Below are 20,799 nucleotides of genomic sequence, written 5' to 3'. Positions count from 1 at the left end.
GTCTGCTCTGCTTTTTCTATATTGACATGTTTTTAATTGTGCAACTCATTCAGTTGTATTAAACGTAAGTATAATTACTTAACACTCTTTCTCTCTAAGATTTAATAAAGCATGAAATTACTGTTAAGTGCAGATTGCTGTCATTAGGTTTTGAACAGCTCAAACACAGCCATCTAGCAGCCAAAAACAGAAGTCTGTGGTTTTATACAGCTGCTCCTACAGAGTGGTACGGAAAAAGAGCTCAGAAAAGCCTCCCTGAATAAATTAAAGCTTGAAAACTAATGTTTCCCTAAGGGCACAGGGTGCAGTCAAGCTGTCAGTGCTCTGCAGACATATAATATACACTGAAGGCCATTCCTTGTCCTCCAATTGGCTACTGTCCCGTTGTGATGTCATCAGGGCTTGCTTATAAAAAAGGGTGACGGGCTCAGCTGCTTCAAAAGGGCAAGTGTGGTGGAGGGCTGACTGAGTGTGTTTATACATGAGCGTGTGCGGGAAAGAGAAAGCAACACGGCGTGAGTGTGTGCCTGTGACAAACAACCTCACACACTCATAGCTCAGCAGAAGAGGAAGAGACACCAACAAAGCTGCAGACTAACACATTATAATGGTCCTTGGTGTTGTGGATCTTGAAGTGCTGGGATTATTTAATCACTTGATTTTATAACAAAAGGCAGAGACTGAAGGTAGGCATACAATGTTTCTCACTCTAGACATACTGTAAAAAGTTATATTTGTGATGCCGCCATTAACTTTAAGCAGCCGGTTTGACATGTGTTTACTTGCTCATATATGTCTCACTTATTGAAGCCTTGAAAAGTTATTGTGGTCAAAATGAGGAACTTGAATTTTGATTTTCACATCGTGGCAAGAAAGGCTAACATTTTCACCAATTTAAAGATAAATCAAAGAGGTCTAATGTTACATTAAAAAGCTACTAAATCACAGGATCAGACTGGAAGTTGCAAATTCTTCCACTGCATGTGCACTGACACACTCACGTCTTAAAATATTTTACAAAACCCAGTGCTGATCCTCTTTTCTTTTCTCTCAGCTGACCTCTGACCAACCCCAATTTATCAGAAATAAAGTCCATACTTTAGTATTAGAGTTTTTCTTAGCCTCAGTTAACCCAAACCAGCCTTCATGTTTGCATTTCTGCCTTTTTATTAGACAGCAACATGTTGATTGACTCTATTTTTAGAGGATCATTTTTACAAAGAGCTCTGAGACATCTGTCTTCCCTCATAGTTTGGTTTGCTGTAATCTGTTTATTCCACTAATCACTATTAAAGCTGGGTGTTCAGTGTGTAGTTTTTGTGCAGGTGTGTCTGTGTTTGTTCCACTGTGTACATTTTAGAGTGCTCACTTTAATTACCCCTAAGCTATCCCCGCCTAATATTGAGGCATTTGTGTCTCAGTAAATCTTTTGTGTTTGAATATCGGCCTTAGAGAGCAGCACTGCTTTCTTTGTGTGTGTGAGGCCATAGCTGCTTAACCAGTGTGAGCAGAGCTTCTTGTACAAGCTTTACAGCACATAGATTATTGATCTGATCAATGGGGGTAGTGAAGAGGCACGAGGTGCCATTAAAGGGTTATCAGTGAGACAGGGTGAGCTTTGAGCTGCATTAAAAGGAAGAAAGAGCGAAAAACAGCTTACAGAATTACTAAAAATATGAGAAATGTGAGTGGTTAAAGGCTTGTATTGGATTTTTTTTGTGATGCATTATTACCTATCAGGTGCAGGGCATGCTTTTCTTAAACTAATCAATACATATTAGACACATTTCCAATCTTTTGCAGTGATTATTGTAATAACCTGGTGGTTAAGTTTCTAGTAGATCCATCATTTGATCCACACTTTGGCACCTCTGTTTATTATTACAGAGCTGCCCACACAGACTGCAAACAGTATGACTCACTGCATACAAACATTGATCGATTGCACTAATAGTTTTCATCAAAACTAATGTCTTTAATTTGATATGCATCCAAATACCTGCGACGCCTTGCTTGCTGATCAGGGTGACACAGTGTACACACACATGTGAATCAATGCCTCCCTTTACAGCTGACATTAAAGTGTGTTGTGTTTGGATTGTGTTGGGACAAAGCCAAGGCACATATCAATATAAGTGTGTGCACACAGAAGATCCAGTTAACCAAACAAGCAGAGGTAGTCAGAAGTGCATTCGAAGATGAGCCTTACATGCCGTTCTCTTATAAAAGAATACAAATTCACCTCAACCTCAACAGGTGGCTCGGATAATGAGAAGCTATGGCAGCATAATTTATCATCCTAAACCTTTGCTTACCACAGAGTACCATCCCCCGACTGCCAGAGTAGACAGAAATTTACACAGGGATAACCAGGGCCTGGTTGATCAGCAATACTGAAGCTATCCAAATCTCCAGTTTTCTCTCTTTGGGCCAAGATTTCAATAACCATGACCTGGATGAATGAGAATCTACACAGACAAAAATTAAGCTGTTGGATGGTATTAAATCTTATAATATGATCTTTCAAAGCAAAAGATCAGTATCATAACTGGTACTAATTCTGCTTTTTTATTTACAGGAAATTTCGAGTGCATAATATTAGTTCAGACAGGCCATGGAGTCAACCACTGCTATGTAACTGAGATCAGCTGATCACATGCAAGCCCTCATTAACTAACAGCCAGCTGATTTGCTGTAAGCATGCGATTGATTGGCTTATTGCACTCATGCTGTCATATTCAAACTGGTCTAGCCTCACTACGTTTGCTCTCACTGCAAGCTGCTTTTTGCCACCCTCCCCATCCCAGCTCCTCCTTTACTGTGCTCTAACTTAATCAATGTCTTTTTGTTGTCATTGCTGCCCGCTCTGCCTGGCATTTTTCAAATATGCGTTGTTCTGCTTGATGCTTTTCATGTAGGCTCATGGGAGGGCAGAGTGAAACCATCAAATATAGATTATGGCAATTAGTTCAAATTAAAAACTGCTAATAAAGAAAAAGATCTATTATCGCAAATCATGCATTTTTCTCGACAAAGTAGTCCTAACTGAACTCTCGTTTATGTCGATCAAAAGTTTTGAGTGAAGGAGATCACTTTGATCCAATAAATCAGAATCATCTTGATCCCAGTAGAGGACTTGGTTCAAACTAAATTACAGGGGAAATGCAAAAAAATGTCAAATCTGTCTAAAAAATAACCCTTTTACAAGTAGTTCAAATGTAAGCAATTTTTGAATGTGTTTTGCACCAGAATGCTTTTTTTGCAGTCGGCATCAATGGGAACACCCAGAAAACTTTGTGTGTTTCATACTGAAGGGTGAAAAAACATAAACAATGCTGAAGTGCTGCTATGTGCTCTTCTGCATTACAATAAGCTTATATCTGCATATTTTCATTTCACATTTTTCCCAACTGAAGCACAGAGCCAAGTAGAAATTTGTGGCTGCGAGACATCTGATAGGAGGAAGAGCAATGTCTGACTTTGGAATCCACAATCCAAACATGTGCAGTGTATGTACTTAGCATTTCATTACATGTAAGTTTAATACCTTATCCAAACAGTGTTTGATTGTTTCAGGGGTACTGTGAATTTTGGAACGATTACGTTAAATTTAATTCATTACATCCCCCCCAAATGTGATATCTCTTACCAGGTGATTCAAACAGATAGAAAAGATGTCTGGGAATAACACACTGAGAGACCATTCCTTCAGTCTTTCATAAAGTAAGGACCACAGTCTGATCCTATTCTGTTAGGATTCTTCACGTAACGCTCTTTATCAGCCAACCATGATGACTCCATGCTGGACATTACAGCTTATTGGCATTAGCACCGGAGTTTTCCCCCATGGGACACACTTCCCCCAACTATGATGCAGTGCTGACTAGCATGATTTGAAAATGTAGGATTTTGTTGGCATCACATGCATAAATATCAAACATTATATACTGAATTCAAGCAGGTGAGGATACATTTCTGTAGATGTTGGCACCCCCTATGGGCATAATTTGCTGTGTGGAGGCCTCCCAACAGAAATGGCCGGTAAAAGAGCTCACCTCAGATGTGATTTAAAAATATCATTGCATGTGTTTTTGATCAGCTGGTGTTGGTGATAGCCTGCTGGCAAACATTTACTTTTATGAACTGAAAAGATACGTCCTTGTTTGGTCTAAATGCTCCATAGAAAGTTGCCTCAGTTTCTCTTCTCTTTTCTGGTATCCTGATTTTAGCACAGGTTATGGCATGGTTAGGAAGCCTGAAATTATGGGCAAAATGATTTAGTCAAACAGCCCCGTTAAAAAATCCTGGAAAAGTCTTTAATATATTTCTAAACATTGGATTACATTTTGAGGCAAGCTGCAGAGTATTTTGGTTTAAAAAAATATGGTTCAGTCAGGACAACTTTGTCAAGAAACACACATCATTTATGTTTATAATTTTTTTTTTTTTATCAGCAATTATTATTTGCACTTATTGCCATTATTTATATTTGGCAGTGTGGCTGATCTGAAATTCCCCTGCCCTTCCATGAGCTTACGTTCCAGCATATGTTCTTGCCTTTCCTGTGCCTCAGGAAAGCCTCAGCCTCATGACAGAGAAGGCATCAACAACAACAGAATGACACTGATCATATCAGACGCAGAATAAAGGAAGAACTGGGGTGGAGGAGGGTTACAAAAAAAAGGGCTTGCAGAGGGTGCGGCAGAGCGTAGCCAGGCTAGAGCAGCTTATACACAGCAGCATGAATTTGATTAGCCGGATCAGCTGGCTGTCAGCCAATGAGGGCTTGCGTGAGATCAACTGATCTGAATTTACATGGCAACACTTGACTCACTGGCCTGCCTGAATTAACACTACGCGTTCAATTTGTTATGACTTAACATGGACCATATTTTTGCTTACCTGTGCCCCAGAAAGCCCCCTCCCCATGGTTTGCCCTAGTGTGCTGTCTCCTTTAAGATGTCCTTGTATAAATGGAAGTGTGATTCAATTTGCCTGGTGTCTTATTTTACACAAGCTCTTATTAACAATACTAATAATTTCATAAATATTAGGAAATATTTCTTCCATGAAACAGCAATTGTTACCTTATCCTGTGAAAATAAATGCACACCTAAAAACAGTATGTGTACATTCATGTTTCTGCGACATATGCCCAACACTAATAGCAGCAAATCTACAGTAATTTTATGCCACTGCTACTGTGACTGATCATCTGCTTATACCTTATGCTACATATGATGTTGGAGCTCGAATAGCATTTCACATCTACAACCCTTTCCAAGCATCCACCCCTCCCAATTTACACCTGTAGCGTTTGTTCAAGCTTACACTGAGTGATTGGACAAGATCCAAACATGTCAACTCTGTATCAACTGTGTAATATCAGAATCCATCATTATCAACTGTAAATCTAGCCAAGGACATTTCAGACGCTTCTCCCCCTTCATTTCCCAGCTTTCTCTAATGAATCATCATAAATAGAGCTAACAATGTCTTTCAAACAATTTTGTTAACTATAATAGCTAACAATTTTGGTTAATGACATGCAGTCTATTACATCACAAATGCTGATAAAGGCTGTGTCATGCATAGATAAAAATGGGTGAAGCTGAACCTGATGGACTCCAGATAACACAGACACATAACTTCTCTGCCAAAGATCACATTCAGTATCATTATATAAGAAAGCAGGGAGGGAACCTCATCAGCTGACCGAGTTTAAGACTATTGTTGACCGGGAAAACTGCTCCAATTCAAATGCAATAACAGAATCCATCAGTTACATTGTCCAACCTTGATTAAGCCTCGGGGAGCACCTCTGGGTTCATTGGAACTTGAAGTGTAGTCAGAAGTTGTTGTTGCTAAGTAGTTAAGAATTTCCTGGTCAAGATTTTCTTCTCCATGCTGCTGCTACAGTTCAATATGACTTGGAGAGATAATAAAGAGTCAGAGTGAAGAGACAATATCTATAACCAGCATGCTACTTACTCCTATATGCAGATGATATTCCTCTGAAGTTAAACAGCAGCAGAAATGCTTCTAACACCCAAAAGTATTAATTTACATGAAGTTTAACAAAGCAAGCATAAGTTACCTGACACGTCAGATGGACTTGTTTCACATATCCATTTGGAAAACCTTCGATATACAGCGTTTGGGAAAGGGCAGAGCATTTAAAAAAAAAAAAAAAAAAAAAAAAAAACCTGGGTGGTTGGATGAACGTTCTGTCTGTCACATCTTTACGGGCCAATCAAAGCAACAAAACATGTGACGTCATCGTTGCTACCGTGGTGTGTGTGTGCAGCTACCGAGGAATAAACTCCATATAGAACTGCTGGCCATTTCCACAGCACCAAAAAGGAGGACACTTTGCAGCACTTAGTGAAGAATAATTGCAACAATTAGGACTCTAGTGTATTCCCTGCTACAATACCATTTTGTCCATGATAGCCATGATATCATGACACAGTGGTTCTGAGATACTCCATTCACTGAAGGACAATTTGATCCGGGACCATCCCTGGCCAAAGTGAGGCCCTAAGCAGACTCTGATATGAGGCCCCCAACACTACCGCCACTATCGCTCCAACATACTCACCTAACAATACTCAAAAGTATCCTGAAATAGCTCAAATAGCCAAAGGAGATATTACTACAATAATAATAAATACAAATTCTTTACAATTTAGCCCGCAGTTAGTTGCATATAAAAGACACAGTTCTTAGTTAGTAAAATTATCATTGATTTATATTGTTATAATAATAAGGATATTTTAAATTTTCATCCATCTAAAAATAAGTGGTCACTATGGTTTAATTATTTTCATAATTAAATTTATCCCACTTCATTAACTATCTGTTTTGTTGGGGTCTTCTCCTCAAAATAAAGCTACTATAAACCAGCTGATCTTGCCCCCCTTACACCCCCTCACACACACCCCTGCACCCCTTCCCTTCCCCTCCCCTACCCACAGCAGCTCATCCGTTTTACCTCGTTCTCTTCCTCTCTATGGCCTTTTTAAAGTTTAGGCTTCAGTGCTATCATCTTTTGTTAAATTACCTTAAAATATACATTGTCTTTACTTGTTTTCATCTGCCATCTAATTTCAAAACAGCTGATCTGTGTGAGGAGGTTTGACAACGTCAATTAATTCCTGATCAGAACCAGCGCAGGAACTTCACAGAGTTTTATTATAAATTCACAAACTCAACGATGGCAGAAGTTGACGATTACGGGATAGACGCGATGAGAGTTTCTGTGCAGCAAGTAACAGGAGAGAGAGAGAGGGAGAGCAAGCGGGCACTGCGCACACTTCATTCATCACTGCTGGCACCGATCTCCAAAAAAAAAACTGATGTGCAGAGAAAGAGAGCAATGTTGCGTTACGTTCAGATGTGACTCCAGAAGGAGGCCGTATAAGCGTCTGGCTTGAGGCTGCACCGGACGCTGGACGCGCCATTTAAATTCTGGACTGTCCGGCCAAAAGCTGGACATATGGCCACCCTATGCATAACATGACACATGACAACTTATGTCAGTACATGACTTTTGTCTTTTTTTTTGAAAAGAAAACAACTCACTAGCCGCATCCATGCTAATGTCTTCCGCCATAATGGCACGGCCTCTTGTTGCTGCTTGCTTACGTCACGACTCCACCGCACCCAAAAGTGTTGCCCCTCGTTACTGATTGGTTCTGTCACTTTCTAACCGGGCCTTTGCAGGACGGATTCGCCAGTGAAAAGCAAGGAAACGGGTGTATCTATCTGTTTTGCAAGGTTAAAGCATTAGGACATCTTTAAAAAACACTTTGTCCCTTAAACATTTGTCATTACTTGGACAAAAGGACTCAAGGCCTGAACAGTCCACACTCTAAAGCTGTTGTAATTTATTAAATGGTTAATTGTTTTTTTTGGTCTGTCTTAAGGTCATGGATCATAACCAGTCACTGCACAACACCTCCCTACACTCTGATTTGCCAGGCAGATCAGTGGAGTACAGTGATGCAGAACTGGTGCTGCTGGGTGTTGCAATGGCTATTCTGGTACTGGCAATAGTATTTGGTAAGTTACAAATGATTTATCATGTTTATTAGCTAATTGATTATATGATTCTTTTCTCAACTGAAAAAGCAACATTTTAATGTCTCTTGAAAGGTTGTTTGCAATCATATGATCCTTAATGTCCACTGGGAGTCAGGAAGATGGGGATGTTAGGAATAAATGGGAATGGAGGAAAGTCAGTGCTTTACAGCTCTAAATGGGCCTGTGCACACATTGATTTCTCAGTCCTGCAGACCTCCTAGCAACGTCAAGTCAGATGAAAGGAGACGAGAGTCTTGTGAGGAGGCTTGTACTGAGCAAAAAGGCTAGCTTTGCTCCTTAAGCGTGAAAAAAAAACCCTAATATTCACAAACATGTTTTTAACTTTTAATCATCCACTTACAACTTAATAAACCAGCGACCTGCAGATGATGTGCCATTCACAAAGAGCCTGTGCTACGAAACAACGCTTAAATGTTAGCTACGGTAGCTAGCTCCTGTGTGTCCTTTCCTTCAGTCTTTGTCATTATTTAATCCACTTTTAAAAAGCCAAACTGGTTCCAAATGAAGAGCCGTTTGGGAGTCGAACAACCAGCACTATTGAGCTGATCCAAATAATCTGGATCCTCTAAAAGAGAGACAAGGCTGGAGGTTGTTGAGACAGACATTGGATGAAGAAATACAGGTAAGATCAGAGTTTAATGTGCAAAATCATGACAAAACTGTACTGAACCAAACTGGACCGTTTTGCAGAAACAGACCATACACAGGCGTTGTGTGACACTGCTTGTCCAGGGTTTAGACAGAAGCTTTTAAAAATTCCTGCCTGCTGCCATTTCTGTGAGTTTTTAAAACTTGTATTTTTGCCTGAATATTTCACTGCTTTTGGGACACAAAATCAGCCAAAGAATTAAGAATGATTATATTTTTGCACTTTGAACACTTGGCATCATTGTAAACAGCTCAAAACATGGCCTCTTTGGTGGTGCAGAAATCACTACTTGCCACCCAAGGGGTGTTCTCCATTGCAAGCAAGAAACCCTGTGTAAACTGTTAAGCCTTTGATCCATTAAAAAAAAAAGAGTGAAACAAAACTCTTTTGAGGTCTGTTGTTCTCAGCTCTATGTTCACACTGATGGGACAGCATATCCCTCAGCTTGTTGGTGTTTTGCTCAGAGGCTCAGACCTCCACATAAAGAAAAGCACACACCTTTCTTTAGTAATTTCTGCAGGGCAAAGGTTGTTTGCAGACAATGTCATCACAGCAAAGAACACTGGATGGAGGGCAGTTTGTGATTTCTGCACAGAGAGGGATATCAAAATGCAAATGTTTATGGCTCTACCAACCATTCACACTGTCTGGAAAAAAAACAATTAGAGCTAGTTTTGAATCTTGAAAATAGTGACACAGTAGGCAAAACATTTAAAAAGCTAACAGAGAAAACAGCCATGGATCAAAAGCCTCCATCTAAAGTCTGGAAGAGCAGAGGCAGGTAACAGTCGTCCGGTTTGGTCCAGTTTGGTTCATTAGTTAGTCATGGTTCATCATGGTAAACCCTGATCTTGCTTGTGTCTCCACCACTGATGTCTGTCCAGCCTTGCTCATTGCTGGGAAATGCATCTCTTTTTCAAAATCTTTATCATTTGGCTCAGCTCAGTAATAAGAGGCGGTCTTTTGGTTCCCAAATGGCTCTTTGTTTGGTACCACTTATAGTGCTTTCAGATGGACACAGTTCTGGCCTTGGTTCTGTTCTGGAGTCTCAGAGCCTTAGTGCTTTCTCGTGAACCAGCCGGCGTTCACACCAGTCTAAGAAGAGCCAAAGTGGGAGGACATGATGAACATGTATCACCACGTCCAGCTCCACTTTTACCCAAGTCTTTCTTGCCATCCTGGAGTTCCCTCTTCAGTTTCTTGAGTTTATTAATGATTTGGTCTGGTGTTCAGCTGAACCCAGCCTTCGCTATCTCTATCTCTCTTCACTATATCTTGCCCCTCTTTGTATTACTCTCCAGATTCCCCTGGAATTCTGTTGATGCCCAGATTACACCAAACATTTTGTCTCCCCAGCCGACCACCTTTTCTCAATTTTCTGCTCATTTTCACAACCTAGAATGTGATACGCCCGCTGATGATGTCACGTTTCCAATCAAATTAACTTTGAAATAAATGTCATTTCTTGGAAGTTGATCACACCATCTTGTTTCAAATGTTTATCTGCCACTAGCGATCTCACAGACACTTACTGGTGAAACAAGAAGGGAGGGGCAGGGATGTGTGGAAGCAGGAGGAGAGGAGCTCTCAAAGAGAGCTTTTATTTTAGTCAGTAAATCCCCTCTGAAAGTTGCAAAGCAAGCCTTTTAAGTCTCCTCCAACAAAGTGTCTTTTCTTATACACAGGTAACGTTCTGGTGATCACGGCCCTCTTGCGCTTCCAGCGGCTCCAGACAGTCACCAACCTCTTCATCGCTTCACTAGCTCTCGCTGACCTCATCATGGGTTTGATCGTGGTCCCGTTTGGCTCCAGCTACATCCTCCTGGGAGCCTGGCAGTTTGGAAACTTCATGTGTGAGTTCTGGACAGCCACTGATGTTCTGTGTGTGACGGCCAGCATTGAAACCCTGTGTGTGATCGCTTTGGACCGCTACCTCGCCATCACATCACCTCTTCGCTACCCAACCATACTCACCAGGTATGACCCAGGCATTCTGGTCTGGATTTGTTGTTCAAAAAAAAAAAAACAACTTTCCAACATGTTGTACATCAAGATCTTCTGCCAACCTGAAGTCACATCTGGTGTCAATCTAATCTGAAGTGCAAAACCAGTTGTGACATCAGTTTCTGGGCCAGTGGTGCAATATGTTTGGAAAGTTTGAACTCATAACGGTTCCAAATGTATTTTTCTGTCATTTGTTTTGGAGAAGTTAAAATAAATGCATTCATTAATTAAACATTCAGCTTAAAGGACAGTTGGAAGGCATCGTATGGTATTGTGTGGTTTGGTATCTGGGTCAGCAACTAATATAGCACCCATCTAGACTGTGTAGGCTGTGATGCATTGTGGGTAACATAGTGACAAAATCTAACTGCAGTGCATGGAATATAAACAGAATGTCACTGATTCTTGGTAATACCTGGGGGCTTGACTAATGCCATAATCATCCCATAAGGTCCAAATTAAAGGTTGCCCACTACTCAAATTGATAAAAGAGAAAGTTTAGAAATGAGCAGTGGTATACATGCAGCTAGAATTTCCCAGTTGTCCATGTTTTCTCTCATGTGTTTCCTGGCTCTTTCTGTTTAAAGGGGTCGAGCCTTTGCAGTGGTCCTTGGGGTTTGGGTCGTGGCCTCCCTCATCTCTTTCCTGCCCATCCATCTGAAACTGTGGGTGTCAGATGATGAGAAAGCTCGACAGTGCTTGGCTGATGAGTACTGCTGCGACTTCAACACCAACGTGGCGTACGCGGTGTCTTCCTCCATCGTGTCGTTCTACCTGCCGCTGGTGGTGATGATCTTCTTGTACAGCCGGGTCTTTCAGGAGGCTCAGAAACAGCTAGAAAAGATCAGAGGGAGGGAGAGACACTTTAATCACCTACAATACACAGCACAGCTGACTCATGTGGATGATAAGGCCGCCATGAGTAAACTGAAGGCAGGAGCTGAGGTGGGGGAGGAAGCGGGGGAGGATAGCTTTAACATGGAGAAAACAGGAGGTATGGACACCAGTAAGGGGAAAGTGGAGGGGAAACACTCTGCAACAAAGCGACATAAGTTTTCTCTCAGGGAGCATAAGGCTGTGAAAACTCTAGGGATCATTATGGGAACCTTCACACTGTGCTGGCTACCTTTCTTCATCCTCAACATCCTTGTGACCTTCCTTAAACTGGGTGATATGAAGCTGCTCTTCAGACTCCTCAACTGGCTGGGATACTCCAACTCAGCCTTCAACCCACTCATCTACTGCCGCAGCCCCGACTTCAGACACGCCTTTCAGGAGATACTCTGTCTGAGGGGGAAAGGGGGGAGACTATGGAGGTGGTGCAGGAAGAGGGAGTGTTACACTAAGGCTCTGTGTAGGGCGAATGGAACCTCAGCTCTGAACGGTGTAGGCAGGGCAGATGTTCAGCAGAGACCCACGTGGAAAGGCTGTTTAGAGAACTCTATTCCAGACAGCAAGATGCTGACTGGGACTTCTCTGTCTTCTAGCTGTGAGCAGGTTTTGGAAGTAGCTCCTGGTTCACTGACAAACTGGCAGGCTAACAGCCTGGCAAAGGAAAGCTGTCAGGAAAACCTGGCTTCCAGTGCTTGACCAGTACAAATGTTACACTTAAGTTTGTGAGTACAATGCCAAGAAGTAAACAGAAGATTGATGCTGGTCCAAATGTCTGCTTTAGGTCAAAAATGATCCAACTTTCTGGTCTGTGAGGCTGTAGCTTGTACAATTCATGTTACTGTTAATCTTCGTCCAGAGCTCTTAACAGCAATGTAAATCTCAAATGCAGCCACACAAGATTACCACAGAATAGCTCCAAAGTAACGCCCCATTTGAACTTATAATTGCATCATTACAGCATCTTTGTCCAAATAATGCTGCAGAGTAAGGCTGACAAGTTAAATGCCATGTGAATTTTATTCAAGTTTAGAAATAAACAGCATTTGAATAAATTACAATCAAACTACAGTAACAAAAAACTTTGTGTACAAAGTGAATCCAAACAGCAGCTTGATTGTAACTTGCTCCTAATAAACAGGGCGAAGGTAGTTCTGCAGGGATGGGAACATGGAAATGACTTGGCATGTTTGCACTTTTAGTTCCTGTTTCTTCAAGGGTTTTTTTTTTTCTTTCAAAAGGGGGGTTGGTTTCCTGCCTAAAACAACGTCTCTGGTAACACAAGCTAGAGAGATTTCCAAACTTTCAAGCCATGATATGAAATAATCATCAATAAATTTGATGAGAATTTTGCATTCAATCCCTTTACTTTATAATCTTAACTCTAAGATGCTTTAAAAGAGATTGTTACACTCAGGCTGTACATGACCACAAATAGCAGCATGCATAAATAATAATAAAGATAAAATATATATTGTATCAGCTTTAATCAAGATCAAACCTGATCTTTGATATCAAACATTAATAGGTTTTCGGGGAAGTGCAAAACCCTGATGTACTGAAAAAAAAGAGGCTAGTTGGACCAACTTCAAGCATTTCTTCAAGTTGTGACGCACAATTCAATGAAGTTTTCCTTCAGAAAACATGTTTTTTGTTTGTTTGTGTTTCACTGCAATGGCTGGGGAATGAAAATTTTAAATTTTAATGGGTTTCAGTGGGGTATTTCTGCTCACCAACACCCTGAGTGTAAACAAAAAGCTTACAGAGCTTATTATTGACCCATTACAGGTTGTGATAGTAAAACTTAACAATTGTATTGAAAAAACCCTACCCTCCAAAATATATGTTATTAGCATCAACACAGTTCAAAATAATCAGAAAAACACAACATTATGAGAAAAAAAAGCCACAAAATGGCCTAAACAACCTCTATGGGTTATAAAAACATTCCTTAAACCTAGTTGAATGCAAGAGGTTGTTGAGGGGCATTAAAAGTCATCATATCCCAAACACTATAGCTGAAGCTAAACTGTGGTGTTTCCTATGCAGTAACCGGGCGATTCAGACTGGCAGCATGTTTTGCAACTTGAATCTGCTGAATGTGCAACAAGCACCATAACAGCTTTCATACCAGGCACGAGTTTGCTGCGTGTTGACTTTGTCTCCCTACTGTCTAAGCCCTGCTATTCTTCCTAAGTTCTACCTCAGTTAATCTCCCTATAATGAACTGATTCTGTGTATAGAGGGACCCTTCCAGGAGCTTTTCAAAATAAAAGCATTATGTACAAACGAAAGGCGTTTCTCCAAAGAAATGCTAAAGTAGGCTTTTACTTTAAAAAGCACAAACCGGAAGTGTTTTTGTAATGTGTTTATCTTTACCTGCAACATTTTGTTTGATGTGGAAACAGAAAGTTTCATAAATAGTGGATGTTTGGGGAACAGCTGAATTAAACAGACACATTTTAGCTCATGAACTTCATCAGGGTCATCAAGAATTAGATTTCAAACATATTCTTCCAATGTGGATGTACATATTTGCTACAAGAAGATAAATATGGCTCTGTATTTATCACTGTCCTTTCTATTTTCACCGATAACCACTCGTGGTGCCCAGAAAAAATAGAAGAGACCTAAAATCTCAAAAATCTCTGTGCTTGACACGTGCTGCGTCTCTACAGCGTATGAAATGCAGCCCTCACACTGGCTGCCAGTCTGAAACAGCTGGTTAAAGCATAGGAACAGTGAGAAGCGCTATGACGTCATACTACCAGTGTGGACTAAAACATGGCGGCCTCCTGATAAATTCATTATCTCAAATTTTCTCAAAATGCAGATATCTAGGAAATCTAGTGAGTTTTTTATTTTAATATAAATATGAGAGATACAAATATCTATCCAATAAGGGGAACTTGTCTGATCATGCAGGGTTCCTTTTAAGACTGAAAAGATTAAGGCACTTGGTCCACTAAGGACATTTTAGAGCTTCCAGTACCTGATTTGAAAACAAAACCAGCATCGACTGGTGGATGAGAAACCAACCTAACTTGCCTTTTTGAGTTCAAATTACTTGTGTTAGAGCTGTTACTAATGCCAGTTTAGAATTTCTATACATTCTTTAGATGTTTTCTCAGTGAATTAAAGCACATATCACTGGCATCGTGCCAAAACACCATCTCCAAACTCACCACTTTTCAGGGAGTGGAAAAAAATGGCTGTATTTTTCAAATAATTCACCACTGAATAGTCATAATCAGCATGTCACTTTTTTGTTTTACATTTTGTTAAAACCCACAGACAGAAAATAAGGTGACTAATAGCACTGATTTATCATAAAAATCAAAATAATGAAATGGAGATAAAAGATTTTGGCCCAATGCCAGTGATCAGGGAGCAATCTGAAACAGACCTTACGGTCACTTTATAGTGGAGCGGAACTGCAATGAGCTGAACTTTGTTACTTGGCAACAGAAAGTGCTGGTGAAAAGGTCGATGAGAAGGTTGAATTCAGCTTGTGTTGCTGCCTGTGCTCAAAGACCATTAGTGGACAAAGGCCCAAGAGCTGCATTCACATGGATTCAGGGAAGGTGTTAGATGGCAAACAGATGCCAGCTCCTCTGCATCAAGTCAAAACAGAAAGAAGGACCCCACAAAGAAAAAAACCATTGGGCTAAAAATTTACAATTAAGTCCTGTCCTCTTTCTTGTAATTCATGTAGCTCATAAATGTTGCACATAATGATATCTTTTCAATATCTGTCCAAAAGGCAAGCTCATTCAGTCTCTTATTCCCAACATTGATTTTAAAAACTGAACTGCACTGTGTATCCCTTCTTCTCATGTGTTTTAAAGAGAGTGTTTTTGTACCTCAACAAGTGGCTAAATGTCCTAACAGGTCCTTTTACCCTTTCACTGAGGAAGGAATTAAGAATTTGTTGTAATTTCTGTTTGCCTGATGACAAAATGTTTTACTAATTCTTCTCTGTTCAAAAGGCTGTGTATCGTTACTGTTGGATAGTCTCTCTTTAGGCCTTACTTTTCAAAGAGTCCAGCTCTCGGCAACTAACCAGAACTACTGCCAGGCAATTCTAGGCCAATGTGACCTAGCTAACTATTGGTAGTGGTTTTATAAAAGTCTCTTTAAAATTAAATTTCTAGAAAAATACAAAAAAGACTTAAATTTAAGGCATTGGTGCAAAGTTGGAAGACAACCCTCAGAATATTCTGGAATATATTAATGTCACAAGCAAGAGACCATAAGGCCCATTGGCCTTGACTTTTGACCTCTGACCTACAAAACTAATCAGTTCATTGTTGAGGCTGAGTGGACTTATTTTTTTTATTTTGTTTTGATAATCTTTCTCTGTGTTATTTAGATATTGTGTTCACAGTAAAAGACCCTGAGGCAAAATGAACTTGACTTTTGACCTAAAAAATCTGATCATAAAGCTGAGAAGTGATTTTTTGAAAGCTTGAAGAAAATCCCTCTAAGGATTTTTGAGATATCATGTTCAAAATCATAGGTTGAAATTGGGGTGAATGACCTTGACGTTTGACCATCAAAATTGTAGCCTTTAATCCTTGGGGAAGACTTGACATTAGTGCTGAGTTTAAAGGAAATCCATTGAAGCTCTCTTAAGATGGTAGGGATGTACGGATGGAAAACCCAACAACATAATGACTTCCGCATCACTTAAACATGTAAAACTGAGTTCACTTATATGTAGCACAGAAACATTGTTGAAGCATTTAAGGAGTGCTTGATGAAAAATTATTAACTACGCATTTTAAAATCTTCCTTTGTTGATCTTGCTCTGTTGAGAACATTAAGACAATTTGTTGACAACAATATTCAAACACGTCATCTGGAGTGCATGTAGTGAATATGTAGCAGTGTTAGCACAAAAAGACTTTGTGCAGAGTATTACAATGTTTGTGTGCTTTGAACAGACCCTGACTGATCAGTCTAGATGATTAAGATTCACAAGTTTTAATGTTCCTCTCCTTCTTCTAAAATAGCAACCTTCTGAAGACTCTGTGGGTTGCTGTTTTGCCAAGGTTTATGTAACAGGGACATCAGGATAACGTCTATGAAAAATTGATTTCTGCAGCGAAGTAATGAAGTCCATTGACTGCAGTTGTTGCATAAGAAATGCTGTCTCAAACTTTCAGACAACAGTACGCAAAGATACAAAGCTGAGGCAGGCTTTTAGCCTTCTAATGAACAGTTTCAACATGCCACCTGACAGCCACACCCCTAACTCTGCATAACTTTTACCTTAATTCCATCAGTATGATAGAGTTATACAAAAATTGACTCCCTGTACAGTGTGCGCCTGTAAAGACAAACTATTTGGACCAGTCAAAAGTTGCATTTAGCATGAGTGTATACGGGCCGATGCTGTTGTGAGCTCCACACTTGTGCACTGATGTGTCCATGTGGTTCCTGAAATACAGTAGATTATTCCACAGTTAAAAGAGAGGAGGCATCAGAGGAGATGGAAAATAAGGCTGCTTTTTCCACTCAATTATTCGATAATTGTATCATCGTCTGCAGCTGTTTATCTGACGGCAGAGTCCACAAAATTTGCCTGTGGACATCTCAAAGACTTGCAGTTCTACCTAGCTGACTAATCATAGGGCATGCAGGAGGTGCAAGTCAGTGAGGCCAGTTCAGACCAAAAACCCATAGAGTGATGATACCCTTATAGAACATTTCTGGCACATTTCTGGCATTTCAGTCACAGCTGTCTGAACTGAGCCATCGCAGCTCAGATCAAGCCATCTGATGGTGTTGGACTGTGGCAGACAGTGTTTCAACTTCTCATGTCACAAATCTCCAGTCAAAACTGGGCTTTATGTACAAACGCCTCTCTGCAGGTTAAGGGCAATGCAAACCTATAACATATGCTATGCTTTTTAACTCAACATAGACGTAAAGTAGGCTACTGTGCAGAACTTAAAGGCATGTTTGGTCCAAAACTTGAAGCTAAAGTAAGGCTTAGATATGGCGAGTAAGTTGCCTGAGGGCACCATTGGGCAGGAAGGAAGATTGACACAACCCCAGTTGTGCTCTGAGATGTCCTTGGATATTTCCAGGGCCATGGGAAAATAATTTGTTAAAAAAATACCAAAGTTCACATCATTAGGGCGGAGTCAGGGGTGTATGTAACAAGTAAACACAACCTAGGGTACCACCCAGGTGGGTAGCATGGTAGCCATGAGCCCCTGTTTTACCTGGGGTGAAAAGGCCGGGGGAAAAGTGATGCCATCGAGCTTGACATCGGCTGCTGAGTGACATGTGTCGACATGCGACAAGCTTGACTCTGGTCACCCTGCCACCTCTCTCTAGCCACACATCCAATGACACATCTGCCTGTGATGTATCCTTAATGGCCTTCATGCCTAAAACTAAAGCACATGACAGGATAAATCAGACTTAAGGCTCGCCTACCTCTAACATTAAAGAAAGTAGAAATAGAAAAAATAACAGAAATTCTAAATGGAATAAAAATATATACTGAAAGTTTTTTTATGTTAAAGGGCAAGTCCTTCACTGTAAGAGACAGATGGAGGAAAAAGATGTTTTCAAGGCAAACTAAAGCCTTATATGCCCAGAAACAAATAGGTGCCATTTGAAATAAAAAGGAACAATCTTCATTTTCTTTAAGAACCATCAGGACAGAGAGAACTTGAAGGCCCTTAGCAGCCAATTTGTAGTATTAATAAACTTGTCTGCCAGCAAAAAGCAATGTCCGCCAGTATAAACCACCATGAATGTAGGGATTAATCATTTTCTTTTTCCTCTCACTTTAGTCTTATTTGCAACAGAGTGTCTTATTTCAGGCTCACTTATTATAACCTCACTAGAACAACAGATTGCCTGTTTTCCATTTGTTCTTGATAAACCTCAACCTCTGGTCCAAAAATCATTTACTGATGTATATTTGTACATCAGATAAAGGCAAACTTGTGACTATAATAACTGCTTTTCATCTCCATCTCAGTGCTTTCTTTTATTGCTTATTCACCAGAAACTATTTTTCCTCTAAGAATACCAGCTGCTATCTTTTTCCTTTTTCATGTGTGCTTCAGCAATTACAAGGACTGTTATTACATGCAAAACAGAGCTGCAGAGAACACTGTCATGTTTCTATTACACTGTCCATAATGCCATGTGAAATAAAATGCGTTTAGGTTATTGGGCCATTATGATAAATCTGGCCAAAAGACCAGTGAACCAATAAAGAGAAAAAATCAAGTTTGTCTGCTCAGCTTTGACATTGAATGTACAGATATTAAGTTATTTTGATGTATATAAATAGTGAACGATGTTGTACATAGGATCTAATCTGTGTGTCTGACAGCATGTAGTGTATTTGCTCCTTGTATGTTGTACAGTTTGACATTTACTGGGATGTGATAGTTGGAAAAAATGTGTTTTGCCTTTCAAACTCCACATGTTGTTTTTGTTCTCAGAAGAGAACAAATGCTTCAGGTTGTTTTACTGATCATTTTTCATGGTGATACATGTGAATATTGAATCAAAGAGTTCAAAAAGCACTGACGTGATGGTGTCTGAATTCAGAGTAAGGTTTACTATTGTTAACTTTATCTGAAACTTGATTAAAAGTTTGTTTTATGAAGTATAAAACACATTTCAAAGCAGAGTTACAATTTACTTTCTACCTCCATCGGTCTCATAAATGTCAACTCATCTCTGTAAACATTTATTCTGAAGACAATGTACATTTCTGAGTAAAAGAGTAATCTGAAGTTTCACAGAATCCTGAAACTTGTTTTGTTTGTATGTGGGTGTGCGTGTGGGAAAAACTTCAACATACTTTGATGGATAAAAATGCTAAACTGAATTACATTTTTTACTTATCTAACAGGGACAGCTTCATTCCTGCTGTTTCTGACAGATCAGTCAAGACAACTAGTTCATGTCAAAATGCTTTATTACCTCTGCCAAGGAGGTTATGTGATCGGGTGGGTTTAGTTGTTCGTTTGTTAGTTCGTTTGTTAGTTTGTTAGCAACATAACTCAAAAGGTCATGGACGGAATTTGATGAAATTTTCAGGAAACGTCAGAAATGGCATAAGGAAGAAGTGATTAGATTTTGGGAGCGATCCGGATCACCGTGTGGATCCAGGAATTTTTTAAAGGATTCTGTACTATTGGGAGATAGCGCTGTGCTGTTACCACTTTACACCAGGAGATGGTGGACATGAGTAACTTATCCAAAGTTTTGGAGTTTATAGCGTTTGAAAGATGCACACCCGGTCGAGGAGACAAGTGGGAGCGTAACAGAGAGAAAGACAGAGAATTGTAGCGAGAATACTCACAATGCTGGGAGGAATAGAGGAATATTTACCCACTGCCGTGACTTTTGCGCATACCGAAGCCAATGCTTTGCCTCACCGTGTCTCCACCCCACCGGGGAAGGAGTAATAGGTGGATTACATTTTGGGAGTGATCCGGATCACTGTCTGGATCCAGGAATGCTTTTAAAGGATTCTTCACTATTGGGAGATAGAGCTAATGGCAGAGGTCTGCACTCTCTGAGTGCTTTTCTAGTTCTTATTAAATCACTGAATGAGCAACCATGGCCACTGATATAGAAATGTATGGCCACCCTGATTTGTGTAATGCAATTAAACAGCTGATACCAAATATAAAACTAGAATGGCCGTCTGAGGCGGCAGACCCACGCCTAAGCAGCGCCACCGCGGAACTTACGCTCCCATTGATTACTATGGTGTTCAAAATTTCCAGGTCCAAGAAAAACCGAAAGGTGGCGCGGATCATCACAAAAATCTTATCGATTCTTCCCTGTCACTGTCCCAATATTCCATGAAAGTTTGGTGATGATCCAACTTTCCGTTCTCGAGTTATCTTGTACACATACAAACAAACAAACGAACAAACAAGGATACAGAACCCTTTACATAACCCCCTGCCGATTTCATAGGCGTGGGTAAAAAAAAAGGTGTTACAAGATTTTAGAAACAATGCATCACCACGTTACAACTCTGCTGATGGGAGTTAGAGTTCTTTTTAGTTATCCTGATGATTGCCATACAATCTTCTGATAGTTGGAGAACCTGTTGAAATTTGAAAGTGTCATGGCGGTAGTAACATCCTGGATGG

The 20,799-nt window shown here is 40.2% G+C and overlaps 1 protein-coding gene across 1 annotated transcript; it reads left to right on the top strand.

The window, feature by feature from the left end:
- The first annotated feature begins 465 nt into the window (after positions 1 to 465).
- Positions 466 to 19,682, top strand: LOC121518953 (beta-2 adrenergic receptor-like). Its single transcript, XM_041801660.1, has 4 exons — positions 466 to 686; positions 7,929 to 8,064; positions 10,441 to 10,732; positions 11,347 to 19,682. Exons 2-4 carry the CDS (start codon positions 7,932 to 7,934, stop codon positions 12,347 to 12,349), a joined length of 1,428 nt encoding a protein of 475 aa, XP_041657594.1. The 5' UTR covers positions 466 to 686; positions 7,929 to 7,931; the 3' UTR covers positions 12,350 to 19,682.
- Positions 19,683 to 20,799: the final 1,117 nt, after the last annotated feature.

Source organism: Cheilinus undulatus, linkage group 12 (assembly GCF_018320785.1).
Source record: "Cheilinus undulatus linkage group 12, ASM1832078v1, whole genome shotgun sequence".
NCBI lineage: Eukaryota > Metazoa > Chordata > Actinopteri > Labriformes > Labridae > Cheilinus > Cheilinus undulatus.
The sequence above is the reverse complement of the archived record's forward strand: the minus strand, read 5'-3'. Positions and strand labels throughout refer to the sequence as shown.